The sequence below is a fragment of the Lepidochelys olivacea genome, assembly GCF_965140295.1.
Source record: "Lepidochelys olivacea isolate rLepOli2 genome assembly, chromosome: 8".
Lineage (NCBI taxonomy): Eukaryota > Metazoa > Chordata > Testudines > Cheloniidae > Lepidochelys > Lepidochelys olivacea.
In genome coordinates this window covers 48,736,616-48,758,066 of record NC_140418.1, presented here as the reverse complement: position 1 = coordinate 48,758,066, position 21,451 = coordinate 48,736,616, and the positions used below count along the sequence as shown (strand labels likewise).

Sequence of the window (21,451 nt, the reverse complement as noted above, 5' to 3'; positions counted from 1 at the left end):
GAGCGAGGCGATACACAAGGCTTCTGCTCGCAGGGCTACGCACAAAGGGGGCGGGGCCGGGGCCGGGGCCGCGCCGCGCCAGGGTAAAGTCGAGTCGTCCCGCTGCACGGAGCTGTTCCTGAGCTGAGTCCCGCCAGCTGCACGAGCTCCCGGCTCCGTTCTCTCAGCTGCGGGGCTGCCGTCCCCTCCGCCTGCAGCGCCTCGGGTAGCTTTGGGTCCTTCCCCTCGGGACTTGGGCGCCTCGGCGCTGGGCCCCGCGGGGTGTTATGGGAGATTTCATCCCCCCCCCCCGCCCCGTGTTGGGGCACCTCCCTAGGGGAGCTATGGGGGATACTATATAGGATGACCAGATGTCCCGATTTTGGGGTCTTTTTCTTATATAGGCTCCTATTATCCCCAACCCTCTGTCTCGATTTTTCAGATTTGCTGTCTGATCACCCTAATACTTTACCCCTCCCCCGTGCTAGGGTTCCTTCTGCAGGGGGTGTTATAGGGGATTTCATACCCCTTCCCTGCTCTCCACCCCAGTGTCAGGGTCTGCTATTCAGGGACTTATGGGGGATTTCATACCTCTTACCCTGCCCACCCCCACCCCCCCGCGCAGCCAGGGTCCCCTCTGCAGGGGGTCATGGGGGATTTCATACCTTCTCCCACTTTCCAGCAGTGGGGTACCTTCCCCTGGTGGGATTATGGGGATTTTGCACCCCCTGCCCCAATTCTTCCTCCAATGCAAGGGGCCCTTCTCCTTCTTGTGTGGGGTGGTGCTGGTGGTTCCTGGAAATGAGCCTGGGCACTTTGTGACTGACACCTGTCTCTGTTTCTCTTTCTCTATAGCCTGTTCCTGTTGCCTTGCCCCCTGGATGCTCCCACGGCACAGCCTGTTCCTTTTACCTCGATTCTGCTCCTTCCTCCCCTTCGCCACCATGAGCAGCAAAACCGGCACCTTCCTCTTGCAGCAACCACTCAACTACCGGGCAGGGGCCCGAATTCAGCCCGTGGATGGAAGCCACAGTGAGGAGGTGAATGAGCCAGCAACAGGTAACTAACTGACTGCTTTCTGTGGGGCCTGGGATCCTGGAGCCAAGGAGGAGCTGCTGTATTCTCAGTAGAAATTGCCTGAAGATCTATAACAACCTGCCAGTGCCCATGAACTGGATTGGAATACTAGATAGACACAGCAGATGAAATCCCAAGCTGCACTGCGAGGCCCAGCACATTGCAATGTCTCCAAGTAATTGTTCCTTCAACTTGGGGAGACAAGGTGGGTTAGATAATATCTTTTATTCAACCAAATTCTGTTGGTGAAAGAGACAAACTTCCACGCTTAAATAGCTTTCTTTACTGATTTCTTTCAGCAGCAGAAATTGGTTCAGTAAAAGATATTACCTCACCTACCTTGTCTCTCTATTATCTTTAGACCAACACTGCTACAGCAACACTGCCTTCAATTTGGGTAGTACTTACATAGCTTGTCTTACTCATAAAGATGTTGTTGTTTAACACAGGGCTTTGGAGTAGAGCCCGTGGAGCAGCTCCGGAGCAGTGGCGCTGCAGGTTTTTGCCTGGAGCTGGAGCGGAGCCGGAGCGCAGCTCCAGAGCCCTGGAACAGCTTCTCTTCCATTTAGACTTGCATGGGATAGAAAAAGGAAGTGCTATCTGGTATAAGGGCTCAGGAGAAAGAGTTAGTGCAGCAAATATTGCCACAGCACCTGATAAGTGGCCTGGATTTCTCATTCTGTTGGCATCAGCCCTGGGGCTAGTTGGGTCCCAAGTCCTCCTGTAGACTAAGCCCAGTGCTCTTTCATACTTAACAGAATGGGGCGAAACAGCAAAGGCACTTGGCAAATCCCCGGTGTGATGAGGTAGACAGGAAAGCATGGACTTTTCTCATCTCTCTGGCCAGGTGCCTTGCACTGCTACCGCCTTGTGGGGCGCACACACCTAGTTCTTTTCCCTTTGCCACCTCTGAGTATACAGCATCCCACTCTCTCCTGCCAGCACCTCCACTCTTCACATCAGTCGCATTGTCTGTGAGAATATCTGTAGATGCTGTGCAGTGGCATTCAGAAAAGTGTGAATTTGCCTTAGAGCCAGTATTTGGGTTGAATGACTACCTCTGATGGAAATTCAGCACTGACACACCAGCCAGTAACCCGTAGGATAGTTAGAAAACGCAAGCACAAGCTTCTACTTATGTGGGAATTGCCTTTGGTGCTGCTCCTCAAATGCTTAAAGGATTTCAAATCTTCATGTAGCTGCTTCTCCTTTCTGCCCTGGCCACCCTTCACACTAGTGAATTATGCCAAGGTTTTCAAAAGAGTCTTGTGACTTTTAAGTGTCTCAGGTTGAGACCCCTTAAACAGTTCTGATTTTCATAAGGCATTGGGCACCCATTCTCTAAAAGTCAGATCCCTTTATGGTGTCTCAAGGAGGGCACCTGGGAAAAATAATAGTTCTAGCAGATAATACTTGGTGCTAGTAGCATAATGGTCATATTCAGAGGCAGGATGTCTGTCGGTATTTTAGCAAATAATGCTTGGAATTAGTGTCAATACCAGAAGCTGGCATAGTCCATACCAGTACCAACCTCTGCAGCCCAGCCCTGCACCCAGGCCATAAGCAGAATGACCACTGACTTTAATGGAAGATCCATGCAGAATTCTACAGGATCTGGCCCTTGGTGATCCAATACCAACTTCTGGTACTGGCAGATGACCTGTTCAAAACGTATTAAAAATTATAACTGTCTTAAAATGCTGGGATTAGAAGGCTTTTGGGGAGAGGATGTTTGAAATGGGTGTTATTGGGTTATCCCAAGTCCTACGGAATCAACACAGGGAGGAGGTGCTTTAATCTTGCAGATAAAGACATAAGATTCAACAAGTGGAAGTCGAAGCTTGACAAATTCTAACTGGAAATAGGGAGCAAAATTTGAACAGCAGAGTTAACTAACCATTGAAACAGTTCACCATGGTTTGTGGTGGATTCTTCACCACATGAAATCTTTAAATTGAGATTGGATGTCTTTTTAAAAGATGCTGTAGTTCAACCACAAGTTATTGGGCTCAGTGTAGGAATTACTAGATGAAATCCTCTAGACAGGAGGTCAGACTAGATGATCACAGTGATTCTTTATGGCCTTAAAATCTGTTAGCATACATATAAAAGCAGTAGGAGACAGAATGAACACTTCTTCTGATACTGTAAACCATGGATCTCATTGGTGCTACTCCTATAAACGCTCGCTAATAGCGAGGTTAATGGCAAAAATCTCTGAACGAAAGCTCTGAAATATAAACCTTTTTTTTCTTAGGTCGAGTGATGGGCAAGTTTCTCTTCTCTGGGGAGAAGGAGGTGGATCTGGCTGTGCAGAGTGCCAAAGCTGCCTTTAAGATATGGAGCCAGAAATCGGGCATGGAGCGGAGCAGGGTTCTGCTGGAGGCTGCCAGGATTATCCGGGTATGTGGTGAAGCTTTTCTCTTGTGTCGGAATGATGTGGTCCTGTCCTTGATCCTCTTCCTGAGCTGTTCTTTTAACCCTTCACAGCTTGCTGTTGGGCTGTGCTTGCAGCACTAGATAAGACCACTAATGCGGTACCATTTATTCAAATTGCATGAATAATGTACATTTTGAAAGTCATACTCGAGCAGAAGAGAGATTTCCTTGGGTAGGGATGGGCCTCCAGTCTCATCAAGGTAGCTTTGTTTGTGGAATTGTGACCACTAGCTAAGTCTTCTCTTCTGAGCCCTAAAGTGCCTGCCTGCCTGCCTGCCTCCCTTGTCACTTGCGCCTCCCCTTTCCCAAAGAATATAAGCCAAATTTATGCCTGAGTTGAGGTCTCTGGATTGCTTACTCCACTACTGTAGTTTCTGTATCCTTATAGTAAACTTAGTTTTGTTTGCAGCAGACCTATACAAATCCACGTAAGCTTGCTAGAAGTGAAAGTCCCAAAGTCCAGAACTTCTGTGCCTGCAGAAAGTACAGGGCACTATCCCTGTCTCCATTTGCTTTTGGAACTTAAATTGGATAACTGTTACACTGTCTTATCTTCATAACTACTGAGAGCTTATGTACACTTAACTACACTAACCTGTAGTGCTCAGTGAAGACACTGCCTACGCCTGTGGGGGAGCTTCTGTCCCTCTATTGACATAGCATTTTCTACACTGGGAGTTAAATCAGTGTCATTGTGTCGCTCAAGGGTGTGAATTTTCCACACCCCTGAGCAACGTAGTTATACCAATGTAAGTTTGCAGTGTTGGCCTGGGCTTAGTGCAGTAACCCTGTAACTGGAATGCATTAGAATGGGACTCTTGCTAGGACAAATGAAAGAATACATGTCTGCATTTTAGGTTTGCCTCTGCTATATTTTTGGAGGGATTTGTGCTTATTTTTTCCTTCATAGTCCAGCTTCTCCTGCTGTCTGACCCCTACAGTGGAATTGTAATGCCATGTTCAGGGCAGTCCGGTGATAAAGATGATTTACCAGTAGAATGTATTTATCTTTAAATCCATGGTTCTAGCCTCTTTAGGTCCCTTTTGGATTTTTCTTGTCCCTGCTCTTTGCAGTTCCTCCCAATTTGGTATCATCTGTGAACTTCCTTAATGTTTTGTTTACTCCCATTTCTAAATTGAAATGATCAATAAATCTAAATAGGGAAGTGAAGCAAGAGTAGACCTATGGCAGGTCCCCAGCAGGTCTTTGTTAGATACTTCTCTACACCCAGCTCAACACATTGACAAGCTGGTAAATGGCAAGTGGAAAACTCCTTCTTGTAGAGACGGTTGGGTTATCACTGATGGCAAAGATTGTCTTCATCTGCGTTTGGAAAGCAGCTAGCATGCTGTGGCTGGTGCCACAGTCTGTCTAATGCTGTTACTGTGCTGTTCTTACAGGAACGGAGGGAAGAAATTGCCACCATGGAAACCATCAATAATGGGAAATCCATCTTTGAAGCCAGAGTGGACATTGACATATCTTGGCAGTGCCTGGAGTATTATGCAGGTTTAGCAGGGGCTATAGCAGGTGAGAGCTATACTAGTCACTGGAGCCTCATTCCTTTTCCGCAGCTGTGAGACAGTCATTCGTATACCTCAATGATCGTTTAGTCAGATGATGATTAAATCTTAGGACTCCTAGAAAGTCCCTGGCTATTTGGAATAGGGTAGAATTTTGGTTTCAGACACCATGTTTCCTATCCCAGGTGCGTCAACACTTTTTATGCAGTGGTGAGTTAGACATGGGGGGCAAACTCTGTCCTGCTTTAAAACCTGTGTGACTCCATTGACCTCAGCTGGAGTGCCTAGGGATTAAATTGGGCTGGAAAGCAGTGACCAGGTAAACAGGGCAGCCATTGTACATGTAGCAAGAGTCCATTTATCGTCTTGGGACACTGATGCTGATTGTGATGGGAGAAAGGTAACTGGCTACACCTCCAATGATGTCCCTGGCTTCTTTTTAGAAGTGCCTTGCGACTTTCCGCTTTCACCAGACAATGCAGACTGGACCCTGATTTAACATCTCCTCTTAGGGATGGCTCTGCTGATAGTCTGGGGGTGGGAGCACAGCTCTAAATATAAATGGGTGAGGCTGTAGTAAAGCAGCTAACAGATGGGAGTTATATTTCCTTTTTTGTCTTTATATTCAGGGACCAAATTTGCTGTTATCCAGACCTGAAAGCCCCAGCTGAGATCAGGGCCCCATTGTGCTAGGGTGCTGTTTATACATTTAGTGAGAGAGAGTTCCTGCTCTGAAGAATTTACAGCATAAATAAACAAAATAAAGGGTGGGAGAAGAGGGGCTTATTCTCTCCTTTTTACAGATGGAGAAACTGAGGCACAGAAAGATGTAACTTGCTCAAAGTCACACATGGAGTCTGTAACAGAACTGGAAATTGAACCCAGATTGCCTGGCTCCCAGGCCAGTGCCTTAACCACAAGACCTTCCTGCCACTGTTGGCATAATAAATTGCAGCTGGCTTCAGTGGGCTTGTAGACACCCCCCTGGGCCAGCAGTAAATTTTTTCTTTAGTCTCTGTCCTTTTGCTAGTTCCAGTGGCATTGTGGGGATTTCACTCTCAAATTCACTAAGAGGTGGAGCTTTTCCTTGAGTCAAAATCTTAAGACCGCTTTGGGCAAACCCCATTTGGTGCTACTGGTCTTGGGGCACTTGCAAACCTGTTAGTATAGAGGGATTTGCTAGATCCCACTTTGGCACTGAGACAGGAAAGTAGATCTGAAGCTGTCTGGAGGCTCGAAGGTTCTTTGTTAGTTTGCTCAGCTAACTCCATATGTTCTCATGCACCTGTATTTATCCCCGCCAAGGTCAGCACATCCAGCTTCCTGGGGGATCCTTTGCTTACACCCGAAGAGAGGCGCTTGGGGTATGTGTTGGGATCGGAGCCTGGAACTACCCCTTCCAGATTGCCTGTTGGAAATCTGCCCCAGCCTTGGCTTGTGGTAATGAGACCCCCCTGTCTGTGCAAGATTTCTTTGTGATGTGGGTGATCGTGTGGTGAAAGAGGGTCAGGGGTTAAGCATTCATGGACTAAGAGCTCCATTAGTGGGTGAAGAAGGATCTGTTTGTCTTAGGTCTGTTTCTCAGAGAAACTTTTTCTGTCTGGGAGGGGAACAAGGCAAAGGAGAGTTAGCAAATAAGTTATGGGGCGGGAGCATGACAGGAAGGGGGTGCTGCTGTTGCTTCACACCAAACAGGTAAGAGTTTCAGTGAAAGATGAGAGAGAGAGGAGGGAGCAAAGAGGTAGGGCCAGCAAAGCAGTGTCCCTGCTCCTCCTTCTGACTTGGTTCCGGTGGCAGGTACCATACTAGCTCCTTCCTGCTGCTGTGTGACCTCAGTTGCACTTGCTCCCCTTTGTGTCCCCATTTCATCAGTTACTGAAAATACTGCATTTGTGAATGCTGTCGCTGCCCTGCCTGGGTGCCTTGTCGGGATTGAAAGGGGTAAAACTTCCAGTTGCTCTCCTGTTTTCAGTCTCTGCAAAATCCATTGCCCTCCTGGAGGGTGAGATATTTGAATGTGAAATCCCCTGCCTCCCTGTCCCGAGTGTTGCTCCGATTTTAACACCCCCTCTACTCCCTCCCCTCCGTACTGGATTCACATAGGTAACGCCATGATCTACAAGCCATCTCCCCTCACCCCCATCTCAGTGGTAATGCTGGCAGAGATCTTCACCCAGGCTGGTGTGCCCAATGGGCTATTCAACGTGGTGCAAGGTGGAGCTGCCACTGGCCAGTTTCTGTGCCAGCACCAGGATGTGTCCAAAGTCTCTTTCACTGGGAGCGTACCAACTGGTATCAAGGTAAAGACCACTCTGCTAGGTGGGAGGGCAAGGGACTTCTAATTATGGCACGAATACCAGAGGACATGCAGCAGAGGCAGACCCTCCCACAAGCCTGTGCACAAGCAGCCTGCCCTGGAGAATGGCTGGGCACATGGGGCATGCCTTACAGCTATTCAAATATGGCACAGAAATGTCAGGCTGTACTTATGCTATAAGGGCCTGCCTGGAGTACTAGTTGTGGGGTTTTTTTGCGGGGTGGGAGGCTTGAAGGTCCTCTCTGCTCTAGAGAGGAGCTATTAAATCTATGGAGAGTCTCTGCTCTGATAGTCTTAAACTGTTCAGCCTGTTATGGTCTGGTGAAGAGAGGGTTCTCTAGCAGGGAATAAATACAGGTACCTAAATGGGTAAACCTGGGTCAGGATGTGTTTTGAACTATCAGAAAGACAACACATGGGAACTCCTGGAAACTAATATGTTTCCCTCCAATCAACCCAAACTCAAGATAAATTAATATGCAGAGACCCCTTTTTCCCTAGAGGAAGGAGGGTAGCAATCATTGTTAGTAATTTTCTACCCCACATTATTGGACAGCTGCTTACCTAGCAACAGTATCTTGGGGAATAAACCCTGACCTACAGCAAATTCTGCTCATGTGCACGCAGTGAGACAATTTAGTTCTTTGGAGCTGGGGAAGATTTATCCTGGGCCCATGTGAGCCTAGAACTCAAGCATTTCCCCCTGGACCATCAAGCAGGGGTCCTCCATTTGTGTGGGATGCTAACTGATCCTGGCCATCTCCCGTGGTGGGGATGGAGATCTAGCTCATTCCCCTCAGCTTGTAGCTGCTGCCTTTTCAGAAGCAAACAAAAATACCTCTCCCCCTCACCCCCCGCAACCTCTTGCAGTCCCTGACAAAGTCTCTTTGCTGAGAAACCAGAGCCCTTGTCCATTCCCTGAGGCAGGTGAGGCCCCAAAACTACCTGAAGAGCAGAGTAGCACAGCACAGACTGGGTCACTCTGCTTCTGGTATTGTAGATATTTTCACAGACACACACACACACACGTGCCCTGCTAGTCTAGATGATGTGCCCTATGTACACCCTTGACTGGTGCTGTGTATCTGGATCCTTGCATTCAATTAGTCTATTACGTGTTAAAATTTATACACCCTTAAAACTGTAAATTTTCAGCGTGCACAGCTCTTTAGGTTTCAACTACGTTTTAATCAACAAAAAGTCTCTTGCGCCATCATGGGGCAGCAGTATGGGAACAGTCATGAGTGCCCCCCACTAAAATAAAAAATGCAGTCCCCACCTTTGACTGACTTCTGTTGTTGCAAAGGGCATGTGTGTGGGCCAGGGGTGAATTTCTCCTCTCCTCCCCCTCCCCCCATCTCTAGAATGGGGGCCATGTATTTGCCATCTCCTGTGGCCCTTCTGGACCTGGGTTGGGCCCTCACAGTCCTGTCTGTGGTTCCTGTTCCTGGTTGGGCCCCCAGCAGCCTGTCCCTTCTATCTTTGTTTGTATTAGATCATGGAGATGTCGGCCAAAGGCATAAAACCAGTCACCCTGGAGCTGGGGGGCAAGTCCCCCCTCATCATATTCTCTGACAGCATCCTGGAAAATGCCGTGAATGGAGCCCTGATGGCCAACTTCCTCACGCAAGGCGAGGTGTGTAGCTCCAATGGGATGTGAATGCTACCTGCTTACTCTACTCTCATGTCTCCCTCCCTTCCACATCTCCAGTCCCACAGATACTACAGCGATTGACGTCCTAAAAGACTCAAGTTATATTCACCCTCCTTGTACATGATAGGAGAAAGTGCCCTGGGGAGCAGTGCCCATGATGGAACCTGTTCATGAGGTTTCTTGCAGAGGCTTGGGGAAGGTCACACACTGGAGCTCTGCACCTGACTAGTGTAGAACCCTGCAGCGGGACAGGGGTCCGCAGGAGCGGGATTAAGCAGGGCTCTCGCACACACCCTGCTGTCTGAGGGGATGTCTCCTGGATTCTGCCTCCAGGGAGAATCACAATAGAGGGCAAAACTGAGGTTCGAATGCCTCCTACTGTGCCACCTCTAGCTCCTTCCTCACTTGCCCCAGCAGGTAGCATCATTCTCTGGAGTGGAGGGGGTGGCTCCAGGAGCTTCTTCTGTGTAAGATACCAGCCCCTAAGATCAGCTATTCCTGCATCTTGGCTCTTGGAATCAAGCCCGCAGCACAGAGATCAGAATGTATGGCTCTGCCTCCCTACTGTGGTCTCTTTGGATTCTGTTACTGACTAGATCAGCTGCTGTGAGTCTGCAGCAGTGTGGGGCTTTTCTCTCTGGCTTGCTGATGATGCTCCCATGCCAGCCTGCAAGATGTTTACCCCCTGTGGGCCCAGCCCCTGGGGCACTTTGGGGCTTTCTGTAACATCTATTGCCATAATAGCTAAATGCTTATGTGTCCCTTTGGAGCATCTTTGGGGTTTGAACAGCTAACTCTGATTATCCCTGCTGGTGGCCGTATATATTTTCACCACTTGGTGGCACCGAGACCACTAAAATACTTGCATGTGATGTGTTTTGTGGTGAGAGGGAACAGCAATCAATCCCTTTGCCTTTATTGCCCCTGGCGATGGACTGAGCTGCATAATGCAATTCACTTCTGTATCCAAACAGCCCCAGAGTTGGGAAGGAAGGCCCCTAGGCTGTTCTGAGCTCCTCTCTAATCAATCAGGCTGCCATGCAAACAGCAATCATGCTAGTGGCCCATATGGAGCTGGTGATAGGGAAAGGAGTTCAAGTCCTTCAGCTCACTCCCAATATGTTTGAGGGAAGATCGTGAGGGGGTTAAACTTGGTAGGTACATTGGTCCCTTAATAGCCACTTATACTTCCTCCAAGAAATGGGATTCAGCTGCAAGTGAAACAAGTGGTTGGTGTATGTGCGGCTTCAGTGGGTAGGATAATGTGCCAGTGGGGAGTCCTGTGGGGGACTATGGTATGTTACTTGTTCCCCCTAAAGAGCCTTCTATAAGATACTGCTGATTCTGATGTCCCAGGTTTGCTGCAATGGCACTCGAGTGTTTGTGCAGAGGGAGATCCTGGAGGCCTTCACAAAGGAAGTGGTGAAACGCACCCAGAAGATTAAAATTGGAGATCCACTTCTGGAAGACACAAGGATGGGGGCCCTGATCAGCTGCCCCCACCTGGAGCGAGTCCTGGGGTTCATTACACAGGCAAAGGAGCAGGTAAGAGCATCTGGCTTTCTTGGATTTGAGGAGGCTTGCTGGAAAGAGTCTCACATGTTGGGGAAGGGACTTTCCATCTCCCTCTGCTGCTAGTTTAATAGACAGGCAGCATGTTCTCCCTACCCTTTCTGGGGTGAAGCCCTTTCCCTGCTGAGGTTGAATTACACATGCCAAGAGGGTACATATAGAAGGGACCCTGGATTAAAACTTACACAATGGCTTAATCTTGAATCAGAGTGGTATGATATCTTACCACTCTGATATTAGTGTCTCAGCAGGGCTATGGGGTCATGAGGATGGATAGTACACATTGTATCATGTAAAGCAGAGGTGGCAAACACCTGGCTTGCTTGATCTGTTTATGGGGCATATTTGAATACTGTAGAATCTCCGCTTTCATTTAAAAACAAAATGGTAGGTCTTGTGTTTGCAATGAGAACCTTCTAGATTTGACCCAAGCGTAACCAGTGAAGTGATGCATGCCTCGTCTGCAAGCAGCCTGGATATAATAGCTTTGAGACTGGTGAACTTTCCCAACGCCTGTTAATGCCTTTGGTCTAGCCATGCTAAAGTCTAATGATGTTCATATGTCAGCACTAACTATTTAACTGCAGATCACTTTAGCATCAGGAATTGGGAAGGGGTTTGGGGTGTACCCTGAAGAGGGTAGAATTGCGAGGGTGCAGAGAACAAAATGCAGGGGGATGAAAGTAGGGGACAGACAGGGAGGGAAGAGAGACAAATAATGGAAGTAAGGGTCATTCTGAAGTGAAGAATATTTTCCTGCTGAACATGACCATGAAATGAACAACTAAGGGCCAGATCCTTAACTGGTGTAAACTGGTATAGCTCCACTGGAGGAATGCTAATTTGCACCAGCTGAGGGGCTGGTCCAAAGTTATTACATACAGGCCAGATTTCACCCTTGATCTTTGTGCAAACTTCCTATTGATCCCAGTTGGAGCTCTGTTATGGGTCGAGAGGAGACTGTTGTCCTGAACTTGTACTAGGTGCCCCTATGAAAAGCTGAATTTGTCTCTCTCCCCAGAATGAGTCTGACAGTCCTGGTTTAAAGTTTAACTGCAGAGCTCTGTTTAACACGCCAGGCCAGTAACAGATCACTGGGGCAGATTCAAATTACAGCTTACTGGGCTCTTCAAACAAAGCAGTGGGAAAGGCATTCTTCTAGCCACAGGCCAAGTCTAGGGCTCTGCATTACCCTTTCTGACATACTAACAAGAGACTGCAGCACCTGGCTTCACCAGCCATGTTAGCAATATCATCATCTGTAACAGGAGAATGGCAGAGCCTTGAACTTTGGACCCTGGCCAGCTCCGAATACAGACAGCTGAAAACAGTTTTCTCCTTTATCTGCTTGCTTGGGCAGGCTTTCTCTTTGTGGCATGGGCAGCAGCAGATGCTGTCTGCTCAGGCTCTGAGTGGCTCTAAACTCAAGGGTTTTCAATTCTTAGCTGATAGCAGACACTGGCCAGGGAAAACATGAAAGCCTGTCAAGCTTGTGCCCAAGACATAGTACATTTTTTTTTTTGCTCCACTGAAACTCTCAGAAATCACCGTGGAATATAATTCCAGTGGGAAAGCTACAGGAGAAGCAGATGTACATTTTGAGACTCCTCAGCAACTGCATCTTCTTATGGCCAAGGTCACACGTGCACACAGATGTATTGAATTATTCCTGAATTCATCTCCAAAAGGAAAACAAGATTGCTAGTGAAAATGGCACAATCCCAAACTAGGATGAAGCAAGAAGTGTTTTTGTTTGCTCATTATTTTTGGAGCTAGAATACAGGTGCTCCTGTTCAGTAGCAAAGATAAACCATAAAGGACATATATATATTTTTTTCAAAGGCAATTCAATCTGTATCTAAAATTATTTGGTATGGGTTTGTGTAGTAAAGCGCACAATAAATTGTCCACACTGTTTTGGGGCGGGGGGGAGAATAGGTCCCAGCTTGATTACTCGAGTCAATGCTGTCCCCAGTGACAGCTGGGTCACGGTGAACTGCAGTTACCACTTGATGGACAAAGCACTAGAGCAGGGTGCCTTCTGCAGACATCTGCTTTAACCCCTTCCTTTCCAGTCCACCCGCGAAAAGCATGTATTGCTTGGTGATATCACATGCTTTAAAAAAATTAGAGCAAGGGCAAGCCAAGGGTGGTGGTGGGGTGCCAGATTGCTAACTTCCATTCTGCTGCCTGCAGTGGTGCTAGTAGAGTAGAGCAGACCCCTTTCCCTTCTGGGTGGGATGAACATCCCCATAAAGTGTCCAGCCAGTCGCATGCTACTCGAGCCTTTAGGCATCTCAGTTTGTGTTAAAGCTCTTGGAGGAGCTCTGGAGGTGAAGGAACCAAAATAACCTTGGGAATCCAGCCTGGCTTTCCCAAACAACTGCTGCTGTTCTCCTGTACTTTGTGGGTATAAAGGGAAGGAGGGAGGGAGGCTTCCTGCTCTTGGGGAATTGGCTAATCCTGTCACTGAGAACTGCCTGCTCTGGTCCCTACATAGCCACAGGGTGACAGCTGCTGCTCTTTTAGCCTCCCAAGCAGTCCAGGGCCTTCACTGGGCAGCTCTCTTTGAAGCTGATTTGACCGTTGCCTCCCGCTAAACTCCCAGACTCTTGGACTTCATTATTCCTGTGATTGTGGCCAATTCCATCCACCATAGGCCTCTTCTAAGGCTGCTGCTGCTGGCCAGCAGGCACATCAGGGCAGTGCAGTGGGCTGGCTCTCTGACACCTGTGTACCTTCTAGTTTGGCTCATTTTCAGGGGGCAAAGGTGCTGTGTGGCGGGGAGCCGTATGTTCCTGATGACCCCAAGCTGAAGAATGGCTACTATATGCGACCCTGCGTGCTAGGTAGGATTCCTCTTCAGCTCAGTGGAGCTATTTTATATGCATAGGTTTAATGCTAACAAGTTCCCGAGCTCTGTCGGTCCCTCTGCCTAAAGTGAAACCTGTGAAATGTGTAACCCTTTTCAGATAGTTTGTATAGCTCAGACAACTGAACCCAACACATGGTACTCTAGAGGCATAGGAACATACTGAGTAAGATCAGTGGTGTATAATATCTTTGACAGTGACCAGAATCTGATGCTTCAGAGGAAGATGTATTAATACTCCCAGGAAGGACAACTGCAGGAGAACTGGCCCAAAGGGGTTGGAAATTTCTCCCTAATCCTGGGTAGATGGTGCTTGCTCTTTGTCCTGAAAGTTGATATCCCTTTAAGAAGCTTTTTCCAGATAATTTAACTGTAGATAGGGTTACCATATTTGAACATTCAAAAAAGGGGACACTCCATACAGGGTGGGGTGCATGGCATTTGTCCGTGCCCCCCAGTGCTGCCCCAACTCCACCCGTTCCCCACCCCCATTCCAACCCCTTCCCCAAAGTCTCCGCTTCCTCCCCTGAGCACGTTGCATTCCCCCTCCTCCTCCTCCCTCCCAGCCATGCGAAACAGCTGTTTCACGGTGCAAGCCAACCCCTGGGAGCTTGGGTGGGGGGGAAGCGGGCACTCTCTCGAGTGATCAACATTTGCTCTTTCTTGAATGATCAACTCTTCCTTGGGGAAAAATAATAATGGCAAAATCCCGGACGTTTTTAGGTATTTAAAAATTCCTCCCGGACAGGGATTTAAGAACCGAAAAGCCAGACACGTCTGGGAAAATACAGGCATATGGTAACCCTAACTGTAGATGATGATCTTAAAACAAACCCCACAAAAAAAACCCCTAATTCTCCTTGAATCTTACGGGGTTCTTGATCTCATCTACTAGCAGTGGGTTCCTCAGGCTTATCAGGGCTCTAGTTTAAAAAATGCACTTTCTTTGATCACTTTTAAATTAAGGAATAGAATCATAGAATATCAGGGTTGGAAGGGACCTCAGGAGGTCATCTAGTCCAACCCTCTGCTCAAAGCAGGACCAATCCCCAACTAAATCATCCCAGCCAGGGCTTCTCATGCTTAAAAATTTCTAAGGAAGGAGATTCTACCACCTCCCTAGGTAACGCATTCCAGTGTTTCACCACCCTCCTAGTGAAAAAGTTTTTCCTAATATCCATCCTAAACCTCCCCCACTGCAACTTGAGACCACTACTCCTTGTCCTGTCCTCTTCTACCACTGAGAATAGTCTAGAACCATCCTCTCTGGAACCACCTCTCAGGTAGTTGAAAGCAGCTATCAAATCCCCCCTCATTCTTCTCTTCTGCAGACTAAACAATCCCAGTTCCCTCAGCCTCTCCTCATAAGTCATGTGTTCCAGACCCCTAATCATTTTTGTTGCCCTTCGCTGGACTCTCTCCAATTTTTCCACATCCTTCTTGTAGTGTGGGGCCCAAAACTGGACACAGTACTCCAGATGAGGCCTCACCAATGTCAAATAGAGGGGAACAATCACATCCCTCGATCTGCTCACTATGCCCCTACTTATACATCCCAAAATGCCATTGGCCTTCTTGGCAACAAGGGCACACTGCTGACTCATATCCAGCTTCTCGTCCACTGTCACCCCTAGGTCCTTTTCCGCAGAACTGCTGCCTAACCATTCGGTCCCTAGTCTGTAGCTGTGCATTGGGTTCTTCCGTCCTAAGTGCAGGACTCTGCACTTATCCTTATTGAACCTCATCAGATTTCTTTTGGCCCAATCCTCCAATTTGTCTAGGTCCCTCTGTATCCTATCCCTGCCCTCCAGCATATCTACCACTCCTTCCAGTTTAGTATCATCCGCAAATTTGCTGAGAGTGCAATCCACACCATCCTCCATATCATTTATGAAGATATTGAACAAAACCGGCCCCAGGACCGACCCCTGGGGTACTCCACTTGACACCGGCTGCAAACTAGACATGGAGCCATTGATCACTACCCGTTGAGCCTGACAATCTAGCCAAATTTCTACCCACCTTATAGTGCGTTCATCCAGCCCATACTTCTTTAACTTGCTGACAAGAATACTGTGGGAGACCGTGTCAAAAGCTTTGCTAAAGTCAAGAAACAATACATCCACTGCTTTGCCTTCATCCACGGAACCAGTAATCTCATCATAGAAGGTGATTAGATTAGTCAGGCATGACCTTCCCTTGGTAAATCCATGCTGACTGTTCCTGATCACTTTCCTCTCATGTAAGTGCTTCAGGATTGATTCTTTGAGGACCTGCTCCATGATTTTTCCAGGGACTGAGGTGAGGCTGACTGGCCTGACAGGATCCTCCTTCCCTTTTTTAAAGATTGGCACTACATTAGCCTTTTTCCAGTCATCTGGGACTTCCCCCGTTCACCATGAGTTTTCAAAGATAATGGCCAATGGCTCTGCAATCACAGCCGCCAATTCTAGCACTCTCGGATGCAACTCGCCCGGCCCCATGGACTTGTGCACGTCCAGCTTTTCTAAATAGTCCCTAACCACCTCTTTCTCCACAGAGGGTTGGCCATCTACTCCCCATGTTGTGATGCCCAGCGCAGCAGTCTGGGAGCTGTCCTTGTTAGTGAAGACAGAGGCAAAAAAAGCATTGAGTACATTAGCTTTTTCCACATCCTCTGTCACTAGGTTGCCTCCCTCAGTCAGTAAGGGGTCCACGCTTTCCTTGGCTTTTTTCTTGTTGCCAACATACCTGAAGAAACCCCTCTTGTTACTCTTGACATCTCTTGCTAGCTGCAGCTCCAGGTGCGATTTGGCCCTCCCGATTTCATTCCTACATGCCCGAGCAATATTTTTATACTCTTCCCTGGTCATATGTCCAACCTTCCACTTCTTGTAAGCTTCTTTTTTATGTTTAAGATCCGCTAGGATTTCACCGTTAAGCCAAGCTGGTCGCCTGCCATATTTACTATTCTTTCGACTCATGGGGATGGTTTGTCCCTGTAACCTCAACAGGGATTCCTTGAAATACAGCCAGCTCTCCTGGACTCCTTTCCCCTTCATGTTAGTCCCCCAGGGGATCCTACCCATCCGTTTCCTGAGGGAGTCGAAGTCTGCTTTCCTGAAGTCCAGGGTCCGTATCCTGCTGCTTACCTTTCTTCCCTGTGTCAGGATCCTGAACTCAACCAACTATGGTCACTGCCTCCCAGATTCCCATCCACTTTTGCTTCCAGCACTAATTCTTCCCTGTTTGTGAGCAGCAGGTCAAGAAAAGCTCCCCCCCTACTTGGCTCATCTAGCACTTACACCAGGAAATTGTCCCCTACGCTTTCCAAAAACTTTCTGGATTGTCTATGCACCGCTGTATTGCTCTCCCAGAAGATATCAGGAAAATTAAAGTCACCCATGAGAACCAGGGCGTGCAATCTAGTAGCTTCTGCAAGTTGCCGGAAGAAAGCCTCATCCACCTCATCCCCCTGGTCCAGTGGTCTATAGCAGACTCCCACCACTACATCACTCTTGGAAGGAGTGAGAAAGCAGCGCCTGATCCTACCTTCTCTCAACTGTGTAATGCACTTCTTAGCACATCCCATCTTTTTCATTTCCTCTCAACTGAATAGTCTCAATCTTCCTAGCTTCTGTAGTCTTCTTAATATTTTTAGACCCTTCCTAACTTGGCTGTGTTGCAAAGGGTGACCAGAACTGACTACATGGTGTTCAAGGGCAGACTTTTTATACAGTGTAGCAATATTGTCTGCATTTTCTTATGCTTCCTGACACTCAAGTGCTGCTGTGCATCTAGCAGAGGTCTTTGAGCTGTCCGCAACAATGCCTAGGTCCCTTTTTGGAGTTCATTTAGAGCCCAGGAAGGCTTATGAGAAGTTGAAAATGTGTCCCATACTGTGCATGACTTTGCAGCTTAGGGGTTTCAACACTGCAATCAGAGCTGTGATTGCAGCACTTGTAGACAGACCACAGCTAGTGTTGACTGAGCTCATTTGAATAATAGCACTGCAGCTGCAAGTGCTAGCAGTTCAAGTATGTATTCAGAGTAGGGAAGTTTATACATGCTGCTGCCGTGGCTTCACGTCTATTGTTTTGATCTAGCTAGCTTGAAACAACTAGTTTAGGTATGTCTGTGTGCTGCAATCACCCCTCCAACTGCAGTGTAGATACAGCGGACCCTCGCTAGAGCACGCATCGCTAGAGCACAGTTGCGGCGATGGATCCCAAATTTAAATATTTTGGATCCCAAATTTAAATATTTGGGATCCAGGGTAACGCAGCCCCTGCTATAACGCGGTCCTCATGTTAATGTGGTACCACACATGGATCCTGAACCCCACATTCTAGCGAGGGTCCGGTGTATACCCTTGACCCACATTAAATTTAATCTATCACACTGCCCAGTTTGCCCACCTTTGTTATACCCTCTTGAAGCTCCTGCAACCATCTTTAGTTGTTCAGCCCCAGGGCTGGTAGAGCTGGACATACTGGTACAAGAATGGACAGTGGGTAGGCTTAAAGGGGAATTTGGGATGTGAAGCAGCAGCTGAGGGCTCTGAATTGTGGGCAGGTAGCCTGCCAACTTCCTGCATAATGCAGAGCCAGGATAGAAGTCATATGTCAATGCCATGGCTGGACATGATCTTTATTTGTCTTAGTTGTTGGAGGATCTTGGAGGCATGGTACGGGCAGATGATGTGCAAGCTTGCGCATGCCACCATTCCCCCCTCCCCCGCCAGTACCCTCGTTTGGCCTCATACATAGCTCTGCCTAGCCCTTCAATCCTGAACTGCAACATTTCCCACAAGTAACATAGATAATGGATTCAGGTTGCAATGCAAGGCAATGGATTCATAGGTTCAGGAGCTTTGATAGGACATGGGGACCCAATGGATGGAGCATGGGGGCCTTGATAGAGAAGTAACACACAAGTTGTGGATTGGAGCCCAGTGGAATGACTAGTCAGGGGGATGAGTGTAAAAGTTAGTGCTTGCTCTGCATGTGAGAGGTAGGACATGCCACCCTCCCTCCCACATTCTACCCTAAATCTTTCCCAACTTGGCCAATGGAGTGCCAATTAAGATGCTATGTCAAGGATTGTTGTGGTGGGGCTGGGGTTATACATAATTCAGCACTGCAAATACACATGTGCTGCAATACTTTCAGGGGACTGCAGAGATGACATGACGTGTGTGAAAGAGGAGATCTTTGGGCCTGTCATGTCCATCCTACCATTTGACACCGAGGAGGAGGTCCTGGAGAGAGCCAATAACACCACCTTTGGGCTGGCAGGTGGTGTCTTTACCAGGTACAGGTGGGGGGCAGTGTTCAGTCCTTTGAAATGGACTAGGGATAGGGGAAGAATGTTACCAAACTAGAACACCAAGTCCTAGTGGCAATTCTGCTTCAGAGATGCTCTCTTCTAACAGCCACAGAGAGCAGCAAGATGGCTCAGATCAAGAAAGAGCACTATTATTTATTTTTTGTATATAATCATAGCACGTAGGATTCCCAGTCATGGATCGGGACCCTATTGTTCTGGTGCTGTACAAAACCTGGAACAAAAAGTCCCTGCCTCTGTGTGCTGGACATGTAGTCTCTGCTGCTATTTGTATTCCAGGTAGGACGGGGTCTCACTGTGCAGACATAGATTAGGAAATGGCTCCTTCCCTAGCAGTTTGTAGTGTAAAAGACTAACAAAATGCACCATGCTGAGAGTACAGAACTTGTAAATGATAGTTGGTGGTGGTTTTTCCTTCCCCCCCCGTTTCCCCTTTTCATAACAACTTGTCTCCAGCTGCCACTCAAACTCCTTCACAGCCCTGCCTGTCTTCCCTGCCACAGGAAGACACTGCCTCATTTTGGGACATGCACACACCAAGTGTCCAAAGGCAGCTCTTGCCTGCTTTCCCTTGTAGTGGTGGGGGACAAGATAGCCACTAGTGGCTAACAGCTCTAAATTAAGTGCCACCCTAGGTTTCCTGGCAATTAGCTGCTACATCCATTGGGCAGGCACAGATTGGGTGCCTCTCTCCTCAGGGTCAAAACCAGTGCCTGTGAACTAGATTCTCATGCACTTCTGCACAGCTCTGCTATTGGGCATGGGGGAGCAAAGGCAGCTAGTGGGACTTAATACCTACCACTTGAGCTGTCTGCAGAGGGTTGGGGGACTGGTATGGAAGGGAAGGCTTGCACTAAATCTTGTCCTTCTCCCACAGGGATATCCAGCGGGCTCACAGGGTGGTTGCTGCTCTCCAGGCTGGAATATGCTTCATTAACAACTATAACGTCAGCCCTGTGGAGCTGCCCTTTGGAGGATACAAGATGTCAGGTGAGCAAGGCACCAGCTCTGAAAAACCTACTAGAGCTTCCCTTTTAAACCTCTCTAGCATATAGGAATCAATGTCCCTACTCCTGTGATAGCAGAATCAAGTGGTGTCATCCTAGGCTGAGACCCCAAAAACTGAGGCTGTCACATCTGTAGGAAGCCAAAAGCTGCTCAGCAGCTTGGTTGCTATTCTGAGCACTCAGGGCTGCAGTTAGAAACTAAAGGCGGGAGGTTGGTGAGGTGGCTGCAATGTTACACACCAAGAAAGTAAGGGAAGGGAAGTTACATCGCCTGCTATGGCTCCTAGTTCAGAGTTGACTCAGCTACTCAGTCTAGGGATAACTTGAAATGCCATATCAAGAAGCTAGTGATGCTGGACTGCTGCCTGTAGGCAGGGTTGTCCTTCCCCAAAGGGCCAGAGGTGTGCATGGCTGAGTCTGACCACATGACTAGTGACAGAGCAATAACATAAGGTGGGTGGCAATGACTGGCACTACCATCTCACTCCTGAATATGGCATCTGTTCCTTCCAGGGTTCGGCAGAGAGAATGGCCAGGCAGGAATTGAGTATTACTCACAGCTGAAAACCGTCTGTGTGGAGATGGGTGATGTGGAATCTGTGTTCTAATGGCATGGGCCTCACAGGAGAGCAACAGGCTGTCCCAGTCAGCCAGAGATTTCTACTAGAACTTCTAGATCGCAGTAACAAGTGCTCTGAATGTCCTGTGCCAATGGGGGAAGCTGGGGTGGGGCAGTGTGCTGCAATCCTTTGCATTTGTGAGGGGGGATGGGAGACAAACGGTTCGGGTTTGAGTGTCCCATTCTCCACAATCTGCCTAGGACTAAAATTGGATTAAGTGACCTTGATTCTTCACCAGCAACTGTTGCTACTGAAGTAAGTACCAGTAGACACAGCAGCTGTTTAGTGTAACAATTTCTAGTTAACTACTGGGTCATGCTCTGACAGCTCATTGTGCACGGAGAAAACCTACAGTGATGCCATAGTCTCTGTAGGCCTAGGTTTCCTTCATGCACACTATGCTGTATGAGAGCTTTGGTAGAAGCCTGCCTGACTTCTCCTAAACAGCAATGCCCTTATCCTAAGCTATTTCAGCATAGAGCGGGGTGTTGGAACACCGTTTGGCCATCTCTATATGTGGGTGGTTGCTGACAGAGGCTTGGTTGGGTCTTTTTCCAAATATAGCTCATTGTGCAGTGAGGATAGCAGTATATAATGGCATCCACCTGCAGCTATGGAATAGTGCTAGTGCTCCACTCTAGAATCACCTAGGGGTAGTTGCTGGTGTAGTGAAAATTGTTTATCCCCCAAGGCACCAACAATGAGGCAAGCTATTCTTTGTGTACACACGCACTTGGAGAAACTGTTTTATACTACTTGATTTTAGCAGTCAAATAAAAGTTCTGGTATACAGCCTTATCTGAAAGTTCTGTTTATGGAAGAATTGGAGCTGTAGCTCAAAGTGCTCCCTGCCAGTGGGAGAAGACTGGTTTTTTAGAGAGGAGCTGCAACTCAAGCGTGGGGTAGAGGACTAGTGTGTGAGCAGGGACTAAGCCTCTAGCAGGCTCAAGCCATCCAGCCTGGAGTTTAGTAAAGCTAACTCTTGAGTCCCACCTACAGCAGAGCTACTGCCTAGATCACTCACTACATAAGCGACTTGGAGGGCAACAGGATTTTTAAATCAAG

The 21,451-nt window shown here is 48.0% G+C and overlaps 1 protein-coding gene across 2 annotated transcripts; it reads left to right on the top strand.

Annotated features, from left to right (window-relative positions):
* Positions 1-42: 42 nt before the first annotated feature.
* Positions 43-21,184, top strand: ALDH9A1 (aldehyde dehydrogenase 9 family member A1). 2 transcript variants are annotated; one of them, XM_084636258.1, is made up of 12 exons: positions 43-205; positions 835-1,038; positions 3,314-3,459; positions 4,897-5,026; positions 6,325-6,459; positions 7,123-7,319; positions 8,832-8,972; positions 10,347-10,535; positions 13,324-13,411; positions 18,585-18,726; positions 19,637-19,749; positions 20,280-21,184. In XM_084636258.1, the coding sequence occupies exons 2-12, from the start codon at positions 861-863 to the stop codon at positions 20,372-20,374; spliced, it is 1,554 nt and encodes a 517-aa protein (XP_084492384.1). In that variant the 5' UTR covers positions 43-205; positions 835-860; the 3' UTR covers positions 20,375-21,184. The 2 variants fall into 2 exon arrangements, with proteins under 2 accessions (XP_084492384.1, XP_084492385.1); XM_084636259.1 differs by having other exon boundaries at positions 66-83.
* The last annotated feature ends 267 nt before the right edge of the window (positions 21,185-21,451 follow it).